At 40.6% G+C, this 22,936-nt stretch overlaps 1 protein-coding gene across 2 annotated transcripts in view; it reads right to left on the bottom strand.

Annotated features, from left to right (window-relative positions):
- Positions 1–22,936, bottom strand: part of tmem132c (transmembrane protein 132C) — a 155,667-nt gene that overhangs the window by 33,152 nt on the left and 99,579 nt on the right. The window contains exons 3-4 of one of the 2 annotated variants that reach the window (XM_008113645.3): positions 22,758–22,904; positions 2,558–2,741 (exon numbers count right to left, since the gene is read on the bottom strand). In XM_008113645.3, the coding sequence (XP_008111852.2) occupies positions 2,558–2,741; positions 22,758–22,904 (331 nt within the window). Of the gene's footprint in view, positions 1–2,557; positions 2,748–22,757; positions 22,905–22,936 lie in introns of both variants that reach the window. The other variant, XM_008113644.3, reaches the window with a different exon arrangement.

Genomic DNA, 22,936 nt, shown 5'->3' with positions numbered 1-22,936 from the left:
ATTCACTTCTGTTATAGCAGAACTCAAAATCTTGTTGATTTCCACAAACCATTTTTTAGGTAAAGAAAGTCTAGTCGTGTCCGACTCTGCGGGTTGGTGCTCATCTCTGTTTCTAAGCCGAAGAGCCGGCGTTGTCCGTAGACACCTCCAAGGCCAAGTGGCCACTTCCATGACTGTATGGAGCACGTTACCTTCCCGCTGGAACAGTTCCCATTGATCTACTCACATTGGCATGTTTTCGAATTTCTAGGTTGGCAGAAGCTGGGGCTAACAGCGGGAGCTCACCCCGTTCCCGGATTCGAACCACCGATCTTTCAGTTAGCAAGTTCAGAAGCTCAGCAGTTTAACCCATTGCATCACCATTAAATAGTCAAACCTGGATCCATACAATTCAGTAATTAATGCAAATTATATATATACTAGCTGTGCCTGGCCTTGCGTTGCTGTGGCAAAGTGGTGGTGGTACTGGTTAAAAATTGTTGTGTAATTTTTATTTGACGTTATTTGCAATTTTTTAAATTAATTTTATGGTAAGTTATATTTTAATTTATTATATTTTATTATTTTCTTGTATAATTTTTAGTTATTTTCTGTTATTATAGTATTTTATTGTATTAATTTTTTAGTGTTTTTTATTATTTTGGATTGGGTTGCTAGGAGACCAAGTTGGAGGAGCTTAGCCTTCTAACTGGCAGCAATTGGATAAAAGCAATTATTCCTCTCTCTCTAATTAGGACTTTATTTTTCTTTTCTTTTTGTTGTATCAACCTAGAGGCGTGGATGATGGGTTGTGTTGTCAAATTTCGAGGTTGGGGGGCCTGTAGTTTTGTTGTTTTGTGGGTCGCCGTGATGCCATCACTCTTTTATATATATAGATAGTACAACATAATAATATTAATTATATATTATATATTAAATGTAATATTACTAATAATATTACCATATAATGATACTAGCTTTGCCCGGCCACGCGTTGCTGTGGCTTATGGGAATCCTTTTTTGGCCAGGTGGAATAGCAGTGAATAGCCTTGCAGTCTCAAAGCCTGGCCGTTTTCTGGAGTAGCTGGAGCTGTTTGTTGTATGAATGTAGAGGCATAGATGAGGGGTTGTGCTGCCAAGTTTAGTGTTTCTGGGATGTGTAGTTTTGTTGTTTTGTCCTAGGCTGAAATTTCATTACCCTTTTATATATATAGATAGTACAATATAGTAATTTAATGCTTATATTGTGCTATGCTAATAATATATTGTATGTACATTTGATTTGTAAGCCGCTCTGAGTCGCCTTCAGGGTGAGAAAAGCGGGATATAAATGTAGTAAATAAATAATAAATAAAAAGAGATGACAATAGATTTGAAATCCCATGTTTCAAGTGTTATGTTAGTATAGACAGATACTTATATATAAGTATGTATATATACACACACATTTTTAAAAACATCCGAAAATGGAAATTTAACATTGATTCCTTTATTATTATTATTTGACTGGATCCAGGTTTGAACCTCATGGAGATAAAAGACTAGGATAGTGCCTTAGCGTGTATTTCCGCTTGGCAAAAATGAGGCTAGACTACATGTCTCTTGGGTTCCCTTTCACTTTGATAGAGTTTTGGGGAAAACAGAGAGAGGCAAATTGTGCATTCTACTCTTTGAGGTAGTCAAGGTCACAAAAAAACCATTATTAGAACAAAGGACTAAAGATAAAAGTATACATTTTAGATAGTATTCACGTTTCTTTCTCAAAGCTGACTAAGAACAGAGGTGCTGCCAGAAGGTTAGGGGGAAAAAACAGTATCTAGGTGAACAGGCTTCATTTACGTAAACATATCCACACCTAATTTTATGCTAATTTATTGCTATCTTTTTAAAAAAATGCATATCACTTTGGTTCTATATAATGTAATGCTGTCTGCATAGCCAGTCAGGACTATAACCAAATAAATCAATTGCCATGTTCATATTCAAACAACATTAAGAGAATGGGGGCCGGGCTGTGGCGCAGCTGGCTAGTAACCAGCTGCTATAAATCACTACTGACCGAGAGGTCATGAGTTCGAAGCCCGGGTCGGGTTAAGCCTCCGACCATTAAAAAAAAAATAGCCCCGGCTTGCTGTTGACCTAGCAGCCCCGAAAGACAGTTGCATCTGTCAAGTAGGGAAAATTTAGGTACGCTTTATGCGGGAGGCTAATTTAACTAATCTACAACACCATAAAACTGCTCACGAGGAAAAGAATGAGGAAGAACAGCCACCAATGGACGGTGAAGCAACAGCTCCCCCTGTGGCCGGAATCGTGAAGCTGGAAAGATGTTAAAAATGCCTCTGTGTCTGTCTAAAACTGAATGTTGTTTGTCTGTTGGCATTGAATGTTTGCCATATATGTGTTCATTGTAATCCACCCTGAGTCCCCTTCGGGGTGAGAAGGGCAGAATATAAATACTGTAAATAAATAAATAAATAAATAAATGTAAACAATCAGGGCAAATGCATACCAATTAAACATTCAAAGAATATACAACATTCAAAGCAATTTTAATACCCACAATGAACTCTCTTACCATTGCCAGTGGAACAATTCCCACAAGATCCTTCTGGCAAATGAAGATTTCAGAGAGGGCTGTGTCTGTTGTCCTCTTTCGGGGATATTCCACTTGCCACGTGATGGGCTGCGTCCCGGACAGACTGCTGAAGCTGGCAATTTCGAAGTTCAATCTCACCACCTCACTGAACATATTGTTATTGCTGCTCCTGGGAGGAAGGCAAGGGAGAGGAAGAAAAAGAGAAAAGGCATTCGATCAAATAGAGTGGGAAACAATGCACTCTTAATAAGGCAAAGGTTCGAGCACTTCCGTTCTCAATTCAGATTTTAATAAGATAGTAGCTGTGCCCGGCCACACGTTGCTGTGGCAAAGTGGTCGTGGTATTGGTTAAAAATTGTTGTGGAATTTTTATTTGATGTTATTTGTATTTTTAATTAATTTTCTTATAACTTTTTAAAAACTTTATTATATTTTATTATTTTGTTGTATTATTTTTTAGTTATTTTGTTATTATAGTATTTTATTGTATTACTTTTTAGTGTTTTTAATTATTTTAGTGGTTTTTATTATTTTTATTGTATTATTTGTATTTATTTTATTTTTTATTCTTTTATTAACACAGGGCTGAGTGGGTTGCTAGGAGATCAAGTGGGTGGAGCTTAGCCTTCTAACTGGCAGCAATTAGATGAAAACAATTATTTCTCTCCCTCTAATTAGGACTTTATTTTTCTTTTCTTTTTGTTGTCGGAACCTAGGGGCAAGGATGGTGGGCTGTGTTGCCAAATTTCTAGGTTCTGGGGGCTTGTACTTTTGTTGTTTAGTGGGAGGAACGGACACCATTACTCCTTTATATATATAGATGAATTTCAATTGAGCTATTCATGTATCTGAATCTTATCCCTCCATAAAGCGCTTTGGATAGTTCCTTTAAATTCCATACTTGTGATCCCTTACCAAGCTTACAAACAGAAATTGACTATGTTTCATTTAAATCCCGGGACTAGAACATTATAAATGAGTTCCTTGTAATTTTCTGCTTTTTACAATAACAAAGCTGTAATACACTACAATTATAACATACAGTACAATTATAACGTAATAAGTATCCTCATTCCTTTTGTGAGGTAACTTTCACTGAACAGAGCATTAAACAGACCGTGTTTAAATGCTTAGAAAGGCATGCCATACTCCTGAAAAGTCAACATGGATTTCCCAAAAATAAGTCATGACAGATTAACCGTATCTTTTTTTTGATACAGTTACAAGCTTGGTAGATTTAGGGAATGCTGTGGACGTAGTATATCTTGATTTCAGTAAGAACGTTGACAAGGTCCCCCATGGTATTCTCACAAAGAAGTTAGTAAGATGTAAGCTAGACCATAGCTTCTTAAACTTTAGTTTCTCCCAAAGAAAACTGTGTAGTTTGTATTGTCGAAGGCTTTCATGGCCGGGATGACAGGGTTGTTGTATGTTTTCCGGGCTATATGGCCATGTTCCAGAAGTATTCGCTCCTGATGTTTCGCCCACATCTATGGCAGGCATCCTCGGAGGTTGTGAGGTGAGGATGCCTGCCATAGATGTGGGCGAAACGTCAGGAGAGAATACTTCTGGAACATGGCCATACAGCCCGGAAAACATACAAAAACATTGTATAGTTTGCCACCTAGTGGCTGTTTTAGATATTTACATGAATTTGTTTGCAACAGTGTGCAGCAAATGCTTCAGCTGACACTTGATACTGCAAACGAAGCATGCCATAATGTTTTCTTGGCAAGATTTGTTCAGAGGTGTTTGCCTTCCTTCAAAGCTGAAAGAATATGGCCCCTTCCACACAACTGACTACAATTCTACATTTTCTGCTTTGAACTGGAATATATGGCAGTGTGGACTCAGATAATCCAGTTAAAGCAGATCTCGTGGGATTTCCTGGGTTATATGGCTATGTGGAAGGGTCCTATGATATGCCCAAGGTTTCCTCGGTTGAATGGGGATCTGAAATCTGATCTCTGGAGACATAATCTAACATTCAGACCACTAAACCACGCTGACTCTTTATTCAATGACAATGGATATATATGTCATGTTAGGGGTGAGATACAGATTCCGAGAACTGAAACCTGGTGGCTCGCAGCACCAACAAAAAGCAGGATTCTGATATTAATAACAGATTTATAGGTTTACTAGCTGTGCCCAGCCACGCGTTGCTGTGGCGAAGTCTGGTGGTATGGGAAATAAAGTATTGAGGAATTGGTGGTAGTTAAGGTAAAGGGTAAAGGTTTTCCCTGGACATTAAGTCCATTATAAATGGGTAATATAGCTGTGTGGAAGGGCCTTGAGTCTACACTGCCATATAATCCAGTTAAAATCAGATAATCTGTATCTTATAGGCAGTGTGGAAGAGGCCTAAGTGAGGCCTAACTCTGCCTGTCCCCTGGGCTGAGTGGGTTGCTAGGAGACCAAGTGGGCGGAGCTTAGCCTTCTAACTGGCAGCAATTGGATAAAAACCATTATTCATCTCCCTCTAATTGGGACTTTATTTTTCTTTTCTTTTTGTTGTATGAACATAGAGGCATGGATGAGGGGTTGTGCTGGCAAATTTAGTGTTTCTGGGATGTGTAGTTTTGTTGTTTTGTCCTGAGCTAAAATTTCATTACCCTTTTATATGTATAGATTTGTTTCTGAAAACCAGATATGTCCGGAGCCAAGAAAGCTCCCAAAGACAGCTGGAGTTGCTCTAATAGAATCCAAAATCCTTTTCCTGATGATGCCAGGTCTCCTTGCTCCAGCTCTGGCTTTCTGCCCATGACACCAGGTTGGCTCTCCGCCATTCACAACAGTCCCTTCGGACATCCACGAAAAGCTACGAAACAAAGATAGATACGATCCAAAAGAGTCTCAGTCCTTGGAGAAATCAGCCCAAGTGCTGCAATTTCATCTTCATCAGGAGGCGGCTGGGACAGAGCAGAGGGTGTCGGGAATTGTATAATGCTCGCCCTGAATTGACAGGAACAACCATCACTCCACACAAAGTGAAGGATGAGAAGACTTTCTTGAAGACTCTCGCATTCAAATCACATCCCCAGTGAAGCAGGTAGAAGAAGGAGCAGCTGGGTTGTTGCTCTCGTTCAATTTCAGACTTTTTCTTCCGTTGTCAGCCTCCGTTTTGGCAGTTTGTGATGTGACAATCATATGGCACTGTATGTTTAAATCTATCAGGGAGGTGGGTGGCCTTTCCCCCCATGTAGCCATAAGTTTAGTTCCCCGTATAATAAACCCTTGAACTTCATAACCTACAAATGACACCTTCCCTTGTACTTTTCCACACCTTGCATGTTGTCCTGGAAGCCTTACATTTCTCACCTTCTTTTCTTTTCCGTTCGCTTCACCGCATTATGCGTTTCCTTTTTTTTTTTTATTAAGTTTTCCAATAAAAGCTTACAGTGAAAGTGTGAGAACAATAATTACCAAGAAAAGAGGTGAAGAAAATAGATTAGAAGGAAGAGGAAAAATAAAAATGACGGTAAAAAAAGGAAAAAAAAGATAACAATAAAATTAACAAAAAGGGTTGACTTCCATCTCTTACACAGATACTTTAAGAAGATTGTTTTTCTTCTTTTTATTGTCTTTTCCTTCTTCTCTCTAATAGGTATCGGCTTCTTCTTTGCCTTCCATTTGTTTCTACAATCTTTCTATTTGGGTTAGATTAGCACCTTCATTTGCATTTCTACCAAGTAACTTTTTATCAAATCCCAATTCGTTTGCTTTCTTGGAATTCCATAATTATTTTTGAGTAAATATGTCAATTTGTCCATGATCGAATGGGCTAAAAATATTGGGAAAAAATGTTATCTAGAAGAGTGGGAGAGAGCTTGGAACTCCAGACTAAAAATCACATATGCAACAGAACTGGATTAAAATGTTTTATCGCTGGTATTTGACCCCTCAAAAGTTATCAAATTATTACAAAAAAAGTCAAATAAATGCTGGAAATGCGAAGACCAAATAGGAACGTTTTACCACTGCTGGTGGACTTGTAAAAAAGCGAAGAGTTATTGGAAGGAAATCCACCAAGCAATACAAAAGATGTTGCAAATTAAAATAGAACTGGATCCAAAATATTTTCTTTTGGGGATGCTCAACATTCAAAATGACAAAAACAAAGAGGTTCTTTTCAATTATCTCACCACGGCGGCAAGAATAACATATGCTACATATTGGAAAAAGAAATTCCCAAATTAAGTTGTTGGCGAATTAAGGTTTTGGAAATATTGAATATGGACAAATTATGCGTTTCCTTTCTGTGCATCCTCAGCTCCACTTCCAGTCCTCTCTTCCTCCCCTGCTCCTGCCTGTTTGCTCTCTAAACAACGGTGATGGCTCTTTTCCTCCCAACTTGGACCCTCGTATATAAGAGCAGACTTACACACCCAAATGTGTGGTCTTTCCAGGTTTGTTACAGGTTTGCTTCTCACAAAATCATTGGAAAGGCCACACATTTGGGTGCGTAAGTCTGCTCCTACATACGAGGGTTGAATGAAAAGTAACTTCTTCACCTTCGTTACTTGGGTTTGGATGGGAGTATTTTAATAAATCAAACGGAGAAATAATCCTTAGAGTGTGCTTTTCAACTACCACTATTCACTTTCCCACATCATCACCAGACAATTGGATACATTTCTGTCAACGATGAACAAGTTTTCTAACGCCATCACGGAAGAAGTCAACACTCTGTTTCCGCAACCGACGTCTCACAGTTCCCATCGCGCACAGATCTTCCGATAACCAAGCAAAGCAATAATGTGACCCACACGTTCTTGTGAAATGCCGATTATGCTTGAAATTTCTCTCTGAGTGATATGACGATCGTCCTGAATCAATCTGTCAATCTTTGGCTTGTGAAACTTGGTGGTTGCTGTCACAGGACGTCCAACTTTTTGTTTGTCACGCAAGTCAGATGTTCCCACCTCAACATCTTTAAACTTACTCGCCCAATGACATACAGGACTCACATCAACACAATCACCATAAACAACTTGCGTTCTCTGATGAATCTCCTTTGGGGTGACACCTTCTGCTGTCAAGAAGTCAATGAATGCACATTGCTTAAGTCTCATTGACCGACCATCTGCACAGGGTTCCATACTTCAAACTTTAACAACACAATCATTCAATGCTAAGGCTTCCCTGTTTGCATAGGGTTCTATACTTCGAACTTTAACAAGACAACTGTTCAATGCTAAGGCTTCCCCGTCTGCACAGGGTTCCATACTTGGCACTTTAACAACACAACCTTTCAATGCTAAGGCTTCCTCGTCTGCGCAGGGTTCCATACTTCGCACTTTAACAACACAACCTTTCAATGCTAAGGCTTTCCCGTCTGCGCAGGGTTCCATACTTCGCACTTTAACAACACAACCATTCAATGCTAAGGCTTCCCCGTCTGCATAGGGTTCTATACTTCGCACTTTAACAACACAACCGTTCAATGCTAAGGCTTTCCCGTCTGCATAGGGTTCTATACTTCGAACTTTAACAACACAACCGTTCAATGCTAAGGCTTTCCCGTCTGCATAGGGTTCTATACTTCGAACTTTAACAACACAACCGTTCAATGCTAAGGCTTTCCCGTCTGCATAGGGTTCTATACTTCGAACTTTAACAACACAACCGTTCAATGTTAAGGCTTTCCCGTCTGCGCAGGGTTCCATACTTCGCACTTTAACAACACAACCATTCAATGCTAAGGCTTCCCGCCAAATGGAAATGTAGAGGAGAGTCTATTGAACAAGCCAGGACCTGCTGCAGACCAGTACGGCCATCTGTTTAGGAGTTACGAAGGTGGAGGCATTACTTTTCATTCAACCCTCGTAGATTAAAGACTTGCTTTTAAAAAGGAAAAGAGAAAAAAAGTTTGGAATTCAAGCAAGAGGGTACTGTGTGCCATGCCTAAAGAAATTGGTGAAATCTGGGTAGCTGGTTGGTATGGCAACTCTATTCACTGTTTTTTGCAAACCCTACAGTCAGCACTTAGTGTATAGAGACAAATTAGTTTTCAGATCTGCATAAAAAGTAAGGAAAACACAGGTGCAGGAGAAAGGGAGAGTAGCTGAATCTTCCGCAGTTAATATTGAACTAACAAGTCTCCCTCCCCCCCCCCCCCCCAAATATATTTTTTTATGGTGAAGGGAGACGAAAAGCAACCACCGCAAACTTCTGTAATTATTGATGCATTTCGCTGAGAAGTGAAAAGATATTTACGACAAGCCAAAGAACTGAGAATATTGAAGGTGTAAATGGAACAGCCTCCTTCGATAAGCTTGACAAAAACAAGGATCAAGAAGATACACTGAGAACATAGTGGAAATGAGAGAATTTGGGTAAAGTCGGCCTTGCAGTCATCTATTCTGACGCCATCCAGTACAAAGGCCTGTGTTCGAATCAAACACATCAACTCCGCTGGACTGAATGCCACCTTGTCCGAAGGCGACTCAGGGTGGATGACAATGTACATATACATGGCAAACATTCGATGCCATTAGACATACGACATATATAGACAGACACAGAGGCAATTTAACATTTTTCAGCTCCATGAGGGTATGCTTGATTCCGGCCACAGGGGGAGCTGCTGCTTCACCGTCCACTTGTGACACCGAGTCCTTGATGGTAGAACTTTCTCATTCCATTACGCATGCTGCTGGAAGTTTTTAGAGTGTCGTAAATTAGTTAAATTCTTTTTTAAAAAAGAAGAAGAAAGATTGTGGTGTGCAGACAGGCCCGGAAAGCGTGCATGTGCCTGCCAGTGCCTGCAGCCAAGCGCCTCTTACTTTGGAGCAGTGGTTCTCAACTACAACTCCTAGAAATCCCAGCTAGTTTAGGATTTCTGGGAATTGAAGGCCAAAACATCTGGGGACCCACAGGTTGAGAACCACTGCTCTAGAGTAAGAGGCGCTTGGCTGCAGGTACTGGCAGGTACATTCGCTTTCCAGAACTGCCTTTCCTTGGAAAGATTGTGGTGTGCAGACAGGCCCGGAAAGCATGCATGTGCATGTCAGTGCCTGCAGCCGAGCACCTCTTACTCTGGAGCAGTGGTTCTCAACTACAACTCCCAGAAATCCCAGCTAGTTTAGGATTTCTGGGAATTGAAGGCCAAAACATCTGGGGACCCACAGGTTGAGAACCACTGCTCTAGAGTAAGAGGCGCCCGGCTGCAGGTCCTGGTAGGCGCACATGCTTTTTTGGCCTACACACCGCACATACACTCTCTTTCCAAGGCAAGGAGGCAAGTTCTGGAAAGCGATTGGCTTCAGACGGAAGCAGGCTTGGAGCCAGGATCCCTTCTAGCTTGCTTTCGTGTTGTACTGAAATTCCACATACAACTCTAGTCTATATATATAAAAGAGTGATGGCATCACGGCGACCCACAAAACAACAAAACTACAGGCCCCCCCAACCTCGAAATTTGACAACACAACCCATCATCCACGGCTCTAGGTTGATACAACAAAAAGGAAAGAAAAATAAAGTCCTAATTAGAGGGAGAGGAATAATTGTTTTTATCCAATTGCTGCCATTTAGAAGGCTAAGCTCTGCCCACTTGGTCTCCTAGCAACCCACTCAGCCCAGGGGACAGGCAAAGTTAGGCCTCACTTAGGCCTCTTCCACACTGCCTATAAAATACAGACACCACCAGACAACGCCACAGCAATGCGTGGCCGGGCACAGCTAGTACTTGATAAAAGGGAAACTCAGGCTGTTTTTTTTTTTTAGCAAGCCTTGCAAATGCTGATTTATTATCAGTCAAGTTCTGAATTCATATCTATTTTATATGCCTATCTACTGGGGTCACATAAAAACTTCTCAGGTGGAAAGGGCTCGCAGGTGGAAAAAGTTTACGAAGCCTTGCATTCGAGGAATCGGGAAGAAAGTCGCTTGGAGAAGGTTAGACTAAAGAAACCCGGTCAAAATGTGCTCCTCTGCTTCTGAGAAAAAGGACTCGTCTCCCACTGCTGACGGAAAGTAAAGTTCATCAGTCTTCCCGTTCAATTTGTATTTCTGCCAAGAGGTGCGTCTTTTCATGTTGTTCTTTTTAATCTGTCCAACTAGTAATTTTTAAACCATGTTCTGACCTTCTATGGAATTTAGATTTGACATAAATGTCAAGTTGAGTCTCAAACCACGGCTTCAGAAAAGCACATCAAGAAACATATTGATAGAAATCAGCAAGAACTTGCATTTTTTATAGATTTGATCTTTGACACGACTTTCTCTTCCTTTCTTCTTTCTCGTTTTTTTTAAAAGTGACAAAATAAAGGACATGGTCTAGATCCCCTGGATAAGGCTGAATCAAGACAAAGTAAAAATGCTACCTTGGACTTTCTTACTTATTTATTTACTTACAATATTTATATTCTGCCCTTCTCACCCCGAAGGGGACTCAGGGCAGATCACATTGTACACATATAAGGCAAACATCCAGCCTCTGCGTCTGTCTCTGTCTCTGTTCTATGTTATATGGCATTGAATAACATAGAACAGAGACAGAGACAGACACAGAGGCTGGATTTTGTATCACAAAATCACAAGTCGAACACTTCCCAAGTGTCTAGGACTGTGTGATGTATTTTCGGATGATGCGCGCGGATAGTAGGATGGCCTTTTCCAGTTGGTAGATCGTAATTTTGTCAATGTCTATTGTTTCCAAATGCCGGCTGAGGTCTCTTTGTACGGAACTCAGTGTGTCGATCACCACTGGGACCACCTGTACTGGTTTCTGCCAGAGTCTTTGAAGTTCGATCTTGAGGTCCTGAGTTTTTCCTGTTGTTTTCCGTCAATGCGACTGTCACCTGGGATGGCAACATCAATGATCCAAACCTTTTTCTTTTCCACAACTGTGATGTCTGATGTGTTGTGTTCCAGAACTTTGTCAGTCTGGATTCGGAAGTCCCACAGTATCTTTGCCTGCTCATTTTCCAATACTTTTGCAGGTTTGTGATCCCACCAGTCCTTTGCTTCTGGCAGGTGGTCCTTGAGGCATAAGTTGCAATGAATCATTTGGGCCACATAGTTGTGCCTCTGTCTGTAGTCTGTCTGTGCAATTTTCTTACAGCAACTGAGGATATGATCAATGGTTTCGTCGGCTTCCTTGCACAGTCTGCATTTTGGGTCATCAGCTGATTTTTCGATCTTGGCCTTAATGGCCTTTGTCCTGATGGCTTGTTCCTGGGCTGCAAGGATCAGGCCTTCTGTCTCCTTCTTCAGGGTCCCATTCGTGAGCCAGAGCCAGGTCTTCTCCTTATCAGCTTTTCCTTCAATTTTGTCAAGGAACTTTCCATGCAATGTTTTGTTGTGCCAGCTGTCAGCTCTAGTTTGTAGTGCGGTTTTCTTGTAATTATTATTATTATTGACACAACGACGTTGTATGACACAGCAAACAAGATAGACATGCTGGATTTTGTCTCACAAAACCACAAGTCGAACACTTCCCAAGTGTCTAGGACTGTGTGATGTATTTTCGGATGATGCGTGCAGATCCCAGCAGGGTGGCCTTTTGCAGTTGGCAGATCGTAATTTTGTCAATGTCTATTGTTTCCAAATGCCGGCTGAGATCTTTTGGCATGGCACCCAGTGATAATAATAATAATAATAATAATAATAATAATAATAATAATAATAATAATAATAATAATAATTAAACAGTCAATGCTACCACTTCAGGTGTACGACACACACATTTTTGGTTTCCAGAATTTTCCGTAAGGAGATAGACTTGATACCTTCACTCCACCCAACTTTTATGATCTGGGAGGAGAAAAAAAGTGATGAAGGTTCTCTTGGAGACAGCTGTATAAGTGATTCCTATTTAACGGGAGAACAATGAAAAATTAATCCCAACTGAATGTAACTACGGTACTTTTTTTTTTTTTTTGGGAGAAACAGCCAAAGCACTCAGACATTATCATCTTCAACAGATGTTTGCTGACTGCCTTCATTTACCAAATTACCTGTCATGCTTTACTGTTTCCTCCAGGGAAACAAAACCAAGCCCAAAACCGCCGTCCCCGCTGTCTGTTGGAGTTAATAAAATGTTCGCCCTATAAATAGGATATTAAAAGAGCTTTCAACTTACAGCCATAACAGTTAGCCGGAATGATTGAAGAACAACAAATGGGAGATATTCTCTCTTCTATTGATTGCCACTCAATACTCTTAACTACAGAAAGAGAGTTCAAAAGAGTCTGGGGCTGTTAAAAGACTGTTCCGTTTTCTTGCCTCGGTCTCTCTCTCTATTCTCAACATCTGTCTCTTCTTTTGGAGGGAAGCGAGGTGACATTTGTCATGTCTGAAAAGTCATTTCCCGACAGTGAAACAAGGGCAGGGGGAGAAATCTCTAAAAAGCTTACGGCACAAAGAAAATTGATCAGAAGCGGGAGGTCAGCACAATGCACAGCCACTACCAACAGCGAAGAACAAATTTCTCCAAGTGTTCACTGGCCTGGATTCCCTTCTGATGGAAATGAGTTTGCCTCGAGCCAGGAACGGAGGAACTCAAGAGGGATGAGCAGCTTTCCTCACTTCCGTTCTGCTCTTCTTACTCCGGTTTTGCTCTATCTGAGTGTCACCCGTTTTCCATAATGTTCGCAACAGATTCTACTCCAAAAGACCTACAAATGTGTTGTTGAAGGCTTTCTTTCATGGCCGGAATCACTGGGTTGTTGTGCATTTTCCAGGCTGTATGTCCGTGTTCTAGAAGCATTCTCTCCTGACGTTTTGCCCACATCTATGGCAGGCACCCTCAGAGGTTGTGAGGTTGTCGCTCTTTCATTCAACTGTTTCCAGAAGGTGAATCTTATTTATTGTGAGTATAACTGAGTTCCAAATCAGAGGAATGATAGTGATTAACAAAAGAGATACCCGTATATATTCGAGTATAAGCCGACCCGAATATAAGCCGAGGCACCTAATTTTACCACAAAAACAACTGGGGTTGGACTGGATGGCCCATGAGGTCTCTTCCAACTCTACTATTCTATGATTCTATGATTCTAAGCCGACACAAATATAAGCCGGATATACCACAAAAAAACTGGGAAAACATTGACTCCAGTATAAGCCGAGAAACCAATAAAATTACATTAATTAAGGCATCAGTAGTTTAAATGTTTTTGAAACTTTACATCAAACTGTGATGTAAGATATGACTGTTCAACGCTGATTCAATTATTATTTTCATCTTCTTCAATGTAAATGTGCTTATGTATGCTTTTAATTATACTGTAATAGAGTGAAATAATAAATGTAATAATAATAATAATAATGATAATAAATGCAATAAAATAATAAATGTAATAATAACTAGAGTAAAATAATAAATGTATTAATAATAATAAAAATAGAGTAAAATAAATGTAAAAGTAACAACAATAATAGAGTAAAATAATAAATGTAATAATAATAATTAATAGAGTAAAATAATAGATGTAACAATACCAATAATAATAGAGAAAAATAATAAATATACCATATATACTTGAGTATAAGCCGACCTGAATATAAGCCCTGTGAAACGCCAGTTGCGGAAACTGAGTGTCGACTTCTTCCGTGACGGCTTCAGAAAACTTGTTCATCGTTGGCAGAAATGTATCCAATTGTTTGGTGATGATGTGGAAAAGTGAATAGTGGTAGTGAAAGAGCACATTCTAAGGATTATTTATGTGTTTGATTTATTAAAATATTCCCATCCAAACCAAAGTGACGAAGGTGGAGGCATTACTTTTCATTCGACCCTCGTACTTAAGAACCAGGGGGAAGTATAGTTTGAGTTGAGACCGATCCCCATAAGACAAACAAGTCACACCCTCTCAACCCCAAATGAAAGCAGAGAAAAATCGTGGCACGAAAACCCCAAGATAGTTTTGCTTTAGGAGTGCTTGAAGTAGGAAACAATTTGAATGCGCTCAGCAGGAGCAACAACAGCTTCAGAATTAATGAAAACGATAACAGTAGCAAAGATAAAAGAGGTTCTCCTGAACAACACTTCAAGGCTCTTCATTTCAAAGCCACTTCACAGCTCATCAATTTTGTTGGGTTGTATGTTTCCCAACAATGCCGTTTACAATAACGCGTACATAAAATAAAACCCCGATCCGCAAAATGCAGGAATCAAGAGTCAGAAAACGCCGCGACCATGTCTGGAATTGTCAATGCTAGAACCAAGAACCTTTTCTATATGTAGCTGTCCCATGCAGTGAACCAGACTTTGATGAGACTTTGGGCATTTATTCAGACTTTATTCATCCTCAGTAATAGCCATTCATAGACCCATCTATATATATAAAAGCGTAATGAAATTTCGGCCTAGGACAAAACAACAAAACTACACATCCCAGAAACACTAAACTTGGCAGCACAACCCCTCATCCATGCCTCTACATTCATGCAACAAAAAGAAAAGAAAAATAAAGTCCTAATTAGAGGGAGAGGAATAATTGTTTTTATCCAATTGCTGCCAGTTAGAAGGCTAAGCAGCGCTCACTTGGTCTCCTAGCAACCCACTCAGCCCTGGGGACAGGCAGAGTTAGGCCTCACTTAGGCCTCTTCCACACTGCCTATAAAATACAGATTATCTGATTTTAATAATAATAATAATAATAATAATAATAATAATAATAATAATAATAATAACTTTATTTTTATATCCCGCCCCATCTCCCCAGAGGGACTCGGAGCGGCTTACATGGGGCCATGCCCGACAACAATACAATAACAGCAATAAAACAATAAAACAAGATCGGCAATAAAACAATGTCGCATCAATAAAAACATAACATCAATAAACAATTATAAAAGTCAGTGCACGGCATAAAATGGTTAACTGGATTATATGGCAGTGTAGACTCAAGGCCCTTCCACACAGCTATATAACCTATTTATAATGGACTTAAAGTAAGGTAAAACCTTTACCTTTTACCTTAACTACCACCAATTCCTCAATACTTTATTTCCCATACCACCATACTTCGCCACAGCAACGCGTGGCCAGGCACAGCTAGTCTATATATATAAAAGCGTAATGAAATTTCGGCCTAGGACAAAACAACAAAACTACACATCCCAGAAACACTACACTTGGCAGCACAACCCCTCATCCATGCCTCTAGGTTCATACAACAAAAAGAAAAGAAAAATAAAGTCCTAATTAGAGGGAGAGGAATAATTGTTTTTATCCAGTTGCTGCCAGTTAGAAGGCTAAGCTCCGCCCACTTGGTCTCCTAGCAACCCACTCAGCCCAGGGGACAGGCAGAGTTAGGCCTCACTTAGGCCTCTTCCACACTGCCTATAAAATACAGATTATCAGATTTGAACTGGATTATATGGCAGTGTAGACTCAAGGCCCTTCCACACAGCTATATTACCCATTTATAATGGACTTAATGTCAGGAGACAACCTTTACCTTAACTACCACTAATTCCTCAATACTTTATTTCCCATACCATCATACTTCGCCACAGCAATGCGTGGCCGGGCACAGCTAGTTCTCTATAAATTTAACTAGTTCCCTTCCAAGTTCTCAACCAATATGTCGTCATATGGTGTGCATGCCAAACTTGAACTGTCTTCTATTATTTTTATCTGCCCTGACTCCGTTTTAGTGGATGACCATCTGTTTTCAGGTTATGGGAGAAGCATAATTTTTACATTTCCATCACGTCTTCCTTTACTTGCCTTTTTGTCCTTTCCCAAACAGTCCCAAACATTGCAATCTGTCCTCATTGGGGAGTTGCTCCAGTCTTTTAGTCCTTTCAGTTTCCCCTTTCCGCACATTTTCTAACTCTCCGAGATCTTTTTTTGATCTCGGTGACGAGACCTGTACACAGCAATTCAGTCAAGGTCGCATGATGGATTTGTCTAAAGTCAGGGTTATATTGGCAGGGTTATTTCGGATGGCTTTTCTCATTCTGCCCACCTTGGAATTTGTTTTTTGTTGGTTGCCACACGCGGAGTGACATTTTCAAAGGGATATCAGCCCCAAGTCTTAGATCAGTTGCAGCCAGCTTGAATCCCATCCCCGTATATAAGAAACTAGCTGTGCCCGGCCACGTGTTGCTGTGGCAAAGTGGTGGTGGTATTGGTTAAAAATTGTTGTGTAATTTTTATTTGACGTTATATGTATTTTTTTAATTAATTTTATTGTAAGCTATCTTTTTATTTATTATATTTTATTATTTTCTTGTATTACTTTTAGTTATTTTCTGTTATTTTAATATTTTATTGTATTAATTTTTTAGTGTTTTTTATTATTTTTTATAGGGTTGCTAGGAGACCAAGTTGGAGGAGCTTAGCCTTCTAACTGGCAGCAATTGGATAAAAGCAATTATTCCTCTCCCTCTAATTAGGACTTTATTTTTCTTTTCTTTTTGTTGTATCAACCTAGAGGCGTAGATGATGGGTTGTGTTGTCAAATTTCGAGGTTGGGGGGCCTGGAGTTTTGTTGTTTTGTCTGGTGCCGTGATTCCATCACTCTTTTATATATATAGATGGAGGTATGTTTGTGTTTGGCTTCACTCTGCAACACTTTTGTTTTTATTGAATATTTATTTCTCATTTTACAGCTGATTCCCCTACTTTAGATGAGCTTTTGGAGCTCTTTACAGTTTCTTTTGATCGCCACCATCCTACATAATTTATTGCCCACTGCAGCTGCGACCACATCTATATATATAAAAGGGTAATGAAATTTCGGCCTAGGACAAAACAACAAAACTAAACATCCCAGAAACACTAAACTTGGCAGCACAACCCCTCATCCATGCCTCTACGTTCATACAACAAAAAGAAAAGAAAAATAAAGTCCTAATTAGGGGGAGAGGAATAATTGTTTTTATCCAATTGCTGCCAGTTAGAAGGCTAAGCTCCACCCACTTGGTCTCCTAGCAACCCACTCAGCCCAGGAGACAGGCAGAGTTAGGCCTCACTTAGGCCTCTTCCACACTGCCTATAAAATACAGATTATCTGATTTGAACTGGATTATATGGCAGTGTAAAAGGGGCCCCTGATGGCACAGTGTGTTAAAGCGCTGAGCTGCTGAATTTGCGGACCAAAAGGTCCCAGGTTCAAATCCTGGGAGCAGAGTGAGCGCCTGCTGTTAGCCCCAGCTCCTGACAACCTAGCAGTTCGAAAACATGCCAATGTGAGCAGATCAATAGGTACCGCTCCAGCGGGAAGGTAACGGCGCTCCATGCAGTCATGCCTATGGCCACATGACCTTGGAGGTGTCTACGGACAACGCTGGCTCTTTGGCTTAGAAATGGAGATGAGCACCAACCCCCAGAGTGGGAAAGGGAAAACCTTGACCCTTTACCTTAACTACCACCAATTCCTCAATACTTTATTTCCCATACCACCAGACTTCGCCACAGCAATACGTGGCCGGGCACAGCTAGTCATTTTATATTTCTCCAGGTTTTCAGTCAGGAGAATCATTAAACCTTGGCAGATATACATGTGTCGTATTTTCCCCCCTTTTTTGAATGTTATGAGTGCAGTCCTGAGACTTCTCAACACTAGGAGAGGGTGGGAAGTGTGGATCATACTGGGTGATATCATCACAAAGGGTGGCCCCCACCCTCCTCTCTTTCCGGAAGAGCCTAAAAACCTGGCTCTTCCAAAAGCCCTTCGATGATTAATTATTGCAGGTAAGAACTATCTGCCCATTTAACAATAGGATGCTCTGCCATTATTACTATGCACTTTATTGACTACTTAGGCTAAGAAACTACCTCTCCCATGTTGAAATATGCTGCACCTTGGCTCAGATCCGTGTTCTAGTTTTCTGTTTTTAATATTTTATGCTGTATGTTGTTTTTTATGATGGTTTTATTGATGTTGATGTTTTATTGTTGAAATATTTGCTTCACTGTTTTATTGTTGTATATGTCGGGCTTTGTCCCCATGTAAGCCACTCCGAGTCCCTCCGGGGAGATGGGGCGGGGTATAATAATAATAATAATAATAATAATAATAATAATAATAATTATTATTATTATTCAGCTTGCCAACAGAAAACCATATTTAATCATCTAGAGCTGATGTGGTCTATCCAATGCAATTTTCTGTATCAGGACCCCAAAGAACCCCAGGAAAAGGCCTAAAAACAAAGACACCAAGAAAAAACTTTTTTGGGTTGGTCTGTGTTATTATTTGTAGTAGTAAAAGTGAGGCCGTGGACCATATTTCAGTTCTTGAGGATCACTGGTGGTCCAAAGACCACAGGTTGGGAATCACTGATCTACATCCAAAAGTAAGTGCTCTGCACGACTGAGAAAATTCTAGTCTAGAGTTGTACAAAAATCCTTCGGGATGAAAACCCTTGGTGTTGAGAGAAGACTCAGAAACGGTTCTATGAAGAGTGAAGATGCTCAGTGAACATAGACTACTGATTTACCACTACTGTAATGGGAAATATAAAAACGAATAAAGAAGAAATGGACTGGAGTACCTTGAGGAAAAACATGCGCTTGGCTGGTTGGAATCCTAAAAGCAAATACTCCACAGTGCTACAATTTACAAGTTCCATCTTGTAAACACCAAACATGTTTTTTTCCCTCTTTAATTCCAATGCAACTGCACAGTAAGTGGATAACTTCCTCAACTATCCATCATGACTTCCTAGTCCTTATCCTTGTGCGTTGGAGGAGCCTCCGGTGGCCTAGGGGATAAAAGCCTTGTGACTGGAAGGTTGGGTTGCTGACCTGAAGGCTGCCAGGTTCAAATCCCACCTGGGGAAGACTGCGGATGAGCTCCCTCTTTCAGCTCCAGCTCCACGCGGGGACATGAGAGAAGCCTCCCACAAGGATGGTAAAACATCAAAACATCCGGGCGTCCCCTGGGTAACGTCCTTGCAGACGGTCAATTCTCTCACTCCAGAAGCTACTCCGGTTGCTCCTGACACGACACTCATCCTTGTGTGTTAATGTCAGTTTGGATTCAAATAATGCTGGTGTGAACTTAGTTCTGTTCACCCCAACATTGCATACATTCCCATCAAACCTCATTAGGTCGCTTTTACGCACACACACACATACCCTTTTCCAATTTTAAAAAAACGAAACACAGCCCATGGCACTGGGACGTTACGACTGCCTATTGAAATTGATGTCGAAATGACAACATACAAGGCTCTGTTAGGCTACTCATTTCCTTCTAGTCTCAAAATTAAAGTTGTGATGGATGAGCTGCCTGGGCCGTTTATTTGGCCTGGTTTCGTAATCCAATGGCACAAAAATATTGAGCTGGAATTCACAAAAGGACGGCCGGCAAGCATCTAAATCACATCTTGGAGATCATCCTGATTATGAAACGGCCCGAGTGATGGATGGATATCTGGAGTGAAATCGAAGTCTCGCTTCCTTTCCTGAGATTGTCCCCATCCCAACCCTGAGCCAGCCTATAAGCTGCTTTAAAGTTATGAGAATAAATCTTTCTGAAGTGCTTAAAGTTACTCTCTTCCTACTCTTTGCATTATGAACACCACATATTTGCAGTCGTTATTCTGCCCAATTATTTTGCAAAAAATGAACCTGCTACTTATATTTCTTCAATGAGTACAAACACAGCCACGAGTCACATCATTTTTGGGATATTGTACGAGGGTTATCCAGAAAGTAGATTGCGTTTTGGAATTAAAAATGAACAAAGTATACGAGAAAACATTTACCATATGCAGTTGAAAGCCACACCCAACTACCACTTCTCAACATAGTCGCCATTCAAATCTAGGTACTTATCATAGCGATGAATGAGCTTGGCAACTCCTTCCCCACAAAACTCTCAACATAGTCGCCATTCAAATCTAGGTACTTATCATAGCGATGAATGAGCTTGGCAACTCCTTCCCCACAAAACTCTCAACATAGTTGCCATTCAAATCTAGGCACTTATCATAGCGATGAATGAGCTTGGCAACTCCTTCCTCACAAAACTCTCAACATAATCGCCATTCAAATCTAGGCACTTATCATAGCGATGAATGAGCTTGGCAACTCCTTCCCCCAAAACTCTGCCACTTGCGTCCTCCACCAGCGGGTCACCTCTTCCCGCAGCTGCGCATTGTCGCCAAACGCTGCGTTGAGGACGCAAGCGGCAGAGTTTTGTGGGGAAGGAGTTTCCAAGCTCATTCATCGCTATGATAAGTGCCTAGATTTGAATGGCAACTATGTTGAGAAGTGCTATTTGGGTATGGCTTTCAACTGCATATGGTAAATGTTTTCTCGTATACTTAGTTCATTTTTAATTCCAAAACGTAATCTACTTTCTGGATAGCCCTCGTATATTTAAATCTGTAGAGTGACCATTATTGGTAGTTACAGTCCCAAACAGGGCTGTTTGAATCACTCTTTTTTGGTACATACATTTTTCCTATGTAAGTTCAAGAATCCTTAGAGTAGATTTGAGTCAGATCAGTAGAACTGTTTCCATTTTACAAATGGGATGTGGGCAGAAGTCTGAAGACAGGTGCAGTTATGTAACGGTCTGTGTCTCAAACAAGATCGAAGACTTTGTGGAATACTGATTCCCAGGAGAGCTGTACTCATTGTATATTTCACAATAGAAATCCAATACATTCTGGGACTGAGCAAATTCATTGATCAAATCCCTCCTGCTTTGATTGCAAAAACTGTTGCCTCAGTCCATTAATCTGGAGAGCAGAAACTAACCAAAATCAATGAGATGCGACTTCAAACCTACCTTCCCCATGATTATCAATCTTGCATCTCGGAACAGAGACTAAGCTGGATGATAAAGCTGGAGGCGAGACAAAACCGAGTGGAAGCAAGTGAAGTGTTGTGTCCTGTGTTGTTGTGTGTTAAAATACAATGTGTGCACTGTGTACATGATACAGAGGTGAAATCGCTATGGTCACGTTAGTGAATGATCTTTTTCTGAGCACTGACTTCTTCTTACCATTTGAATCTCCTGCAGGTAAGAGCTTGAATGTGGATAGATGGGAGACTTTGCTATTAATGGCTGACAAGCATGCACTGAAGTACAAAAGGTTGGCAACAGATGTTTTTGAATACTAAGAGGGATTTTATAGTTGTTGGTTTGGGGATTTCTATTTCCACCCCTCCTTACCCCACACTATTCCCTTTATTGCCAGGTTGATTTATATCTTCTCACCATTGTTGAAAGCCAGATTGGGCAACAGTGTGATGTTCTACTACTGAAATCAGCTGTTTATTAATCCCAACAGCTGTTCTTCTTTGTAAGACACTTCAGTTGTTGGGTGTGGTGGAAAGAAACCAATTGTTTCTTGGCTATACATCATGTTGTCCCTTTTTCTCTGAATTTCCTAAAGATGGACAGAGTGAGGAAGGGGAGAAAAGCTGACCACAGACCACCACCTCTCATACAGATGGTGCTCCTGGTGTGTTAAAAACAAGAACAAAAGTGTCAATTTGAAAAACCCCAGTCAGATAGCATTCAAACTGTCAAGTGTTTTAAGGTATTCACATACCAACAATTATACACCTGTCACACCAGACACAGGTAAAACCATGCTTTGGTTCAAAAACAGCGCCATCTGCTGGACAAAGAAGCAACAGCCGCTGTACTATAAATGACTTTTAACAAGGCCAATGTCATGATCTCCAATCCTTGACATCTCTGGTTGGCTGACAAGGAACAGATGCCAGCCATAAAGCAGGCCAGCCATAAAACATCAATTACCCTCTGATATGTGGGAGCCCCTATATATGTGGGCCAAAAGAAGGTTCTGGCATTCGGTACAATAAAAATCTGTTGGAATCTACCAGCGTGTGTCTTGGTGCTTTTCTTTGGAAGACGGACCCACAGCACAACTGAGAGAAGAGAACCCGACAGCTAACAATGAAGCCATGCCGCCTGTCATTCTCCCCAAGGAAACTTTAAAATTTTGCAGTTTACATCTAGACACGGATTGCTTCTCACATGGACAACAATATATTGCATGTTCTACAGTCACCCAGCCACACCATCTCTAGATCTGCACAGACAATGGAACAACCACAAATATTGCTTACCCATAAGCACTGTGAAATCACATATATCTGAAACTTGCTCTTTCTCTATCCTTCCTTCCCATTTAACCAGACTTGGACACAGCAACGTGTGGCCGGGTACAGCTAGTAATGAATAAGTCGAGAGCCTACTATACTGAAATTGTGGAGCACACTCACCTGCTTCTTGGCGTCTGTATTATTCTCTGACACATCACTGTCGTGGTTGAATGTTTTCCTCCGTTGCCTACTTCCTGTGTGACATCCCACTGCTGTGGATCACTTGCCTTAGCACTCAGGATATTTACGCCTTTCTTCACTTTAGCCCTGTTGAGAAGGAGAGAATGTAAAAATAAATA

The sequence above is a fragment of the Anolis carolinensis genome, chromosome X, assembly GCF_035594765.1.
Source record: "Anolis carolinensis isolate JA03-04 chromosome X, rAnoCar3.1.pri, whole genome shotgun sequence".
NCBI classification, from domain to species: Eukaryota; Metazoa; Chordata; class Lepidosauria; order Squamata; family Dactyloidae; genus Anolis; species Anolis carolinensis.
Note: the sequence above shows the minus strand (reverse complement) of the source record. Positions and strands in the feature narration are given on the sequence as shown.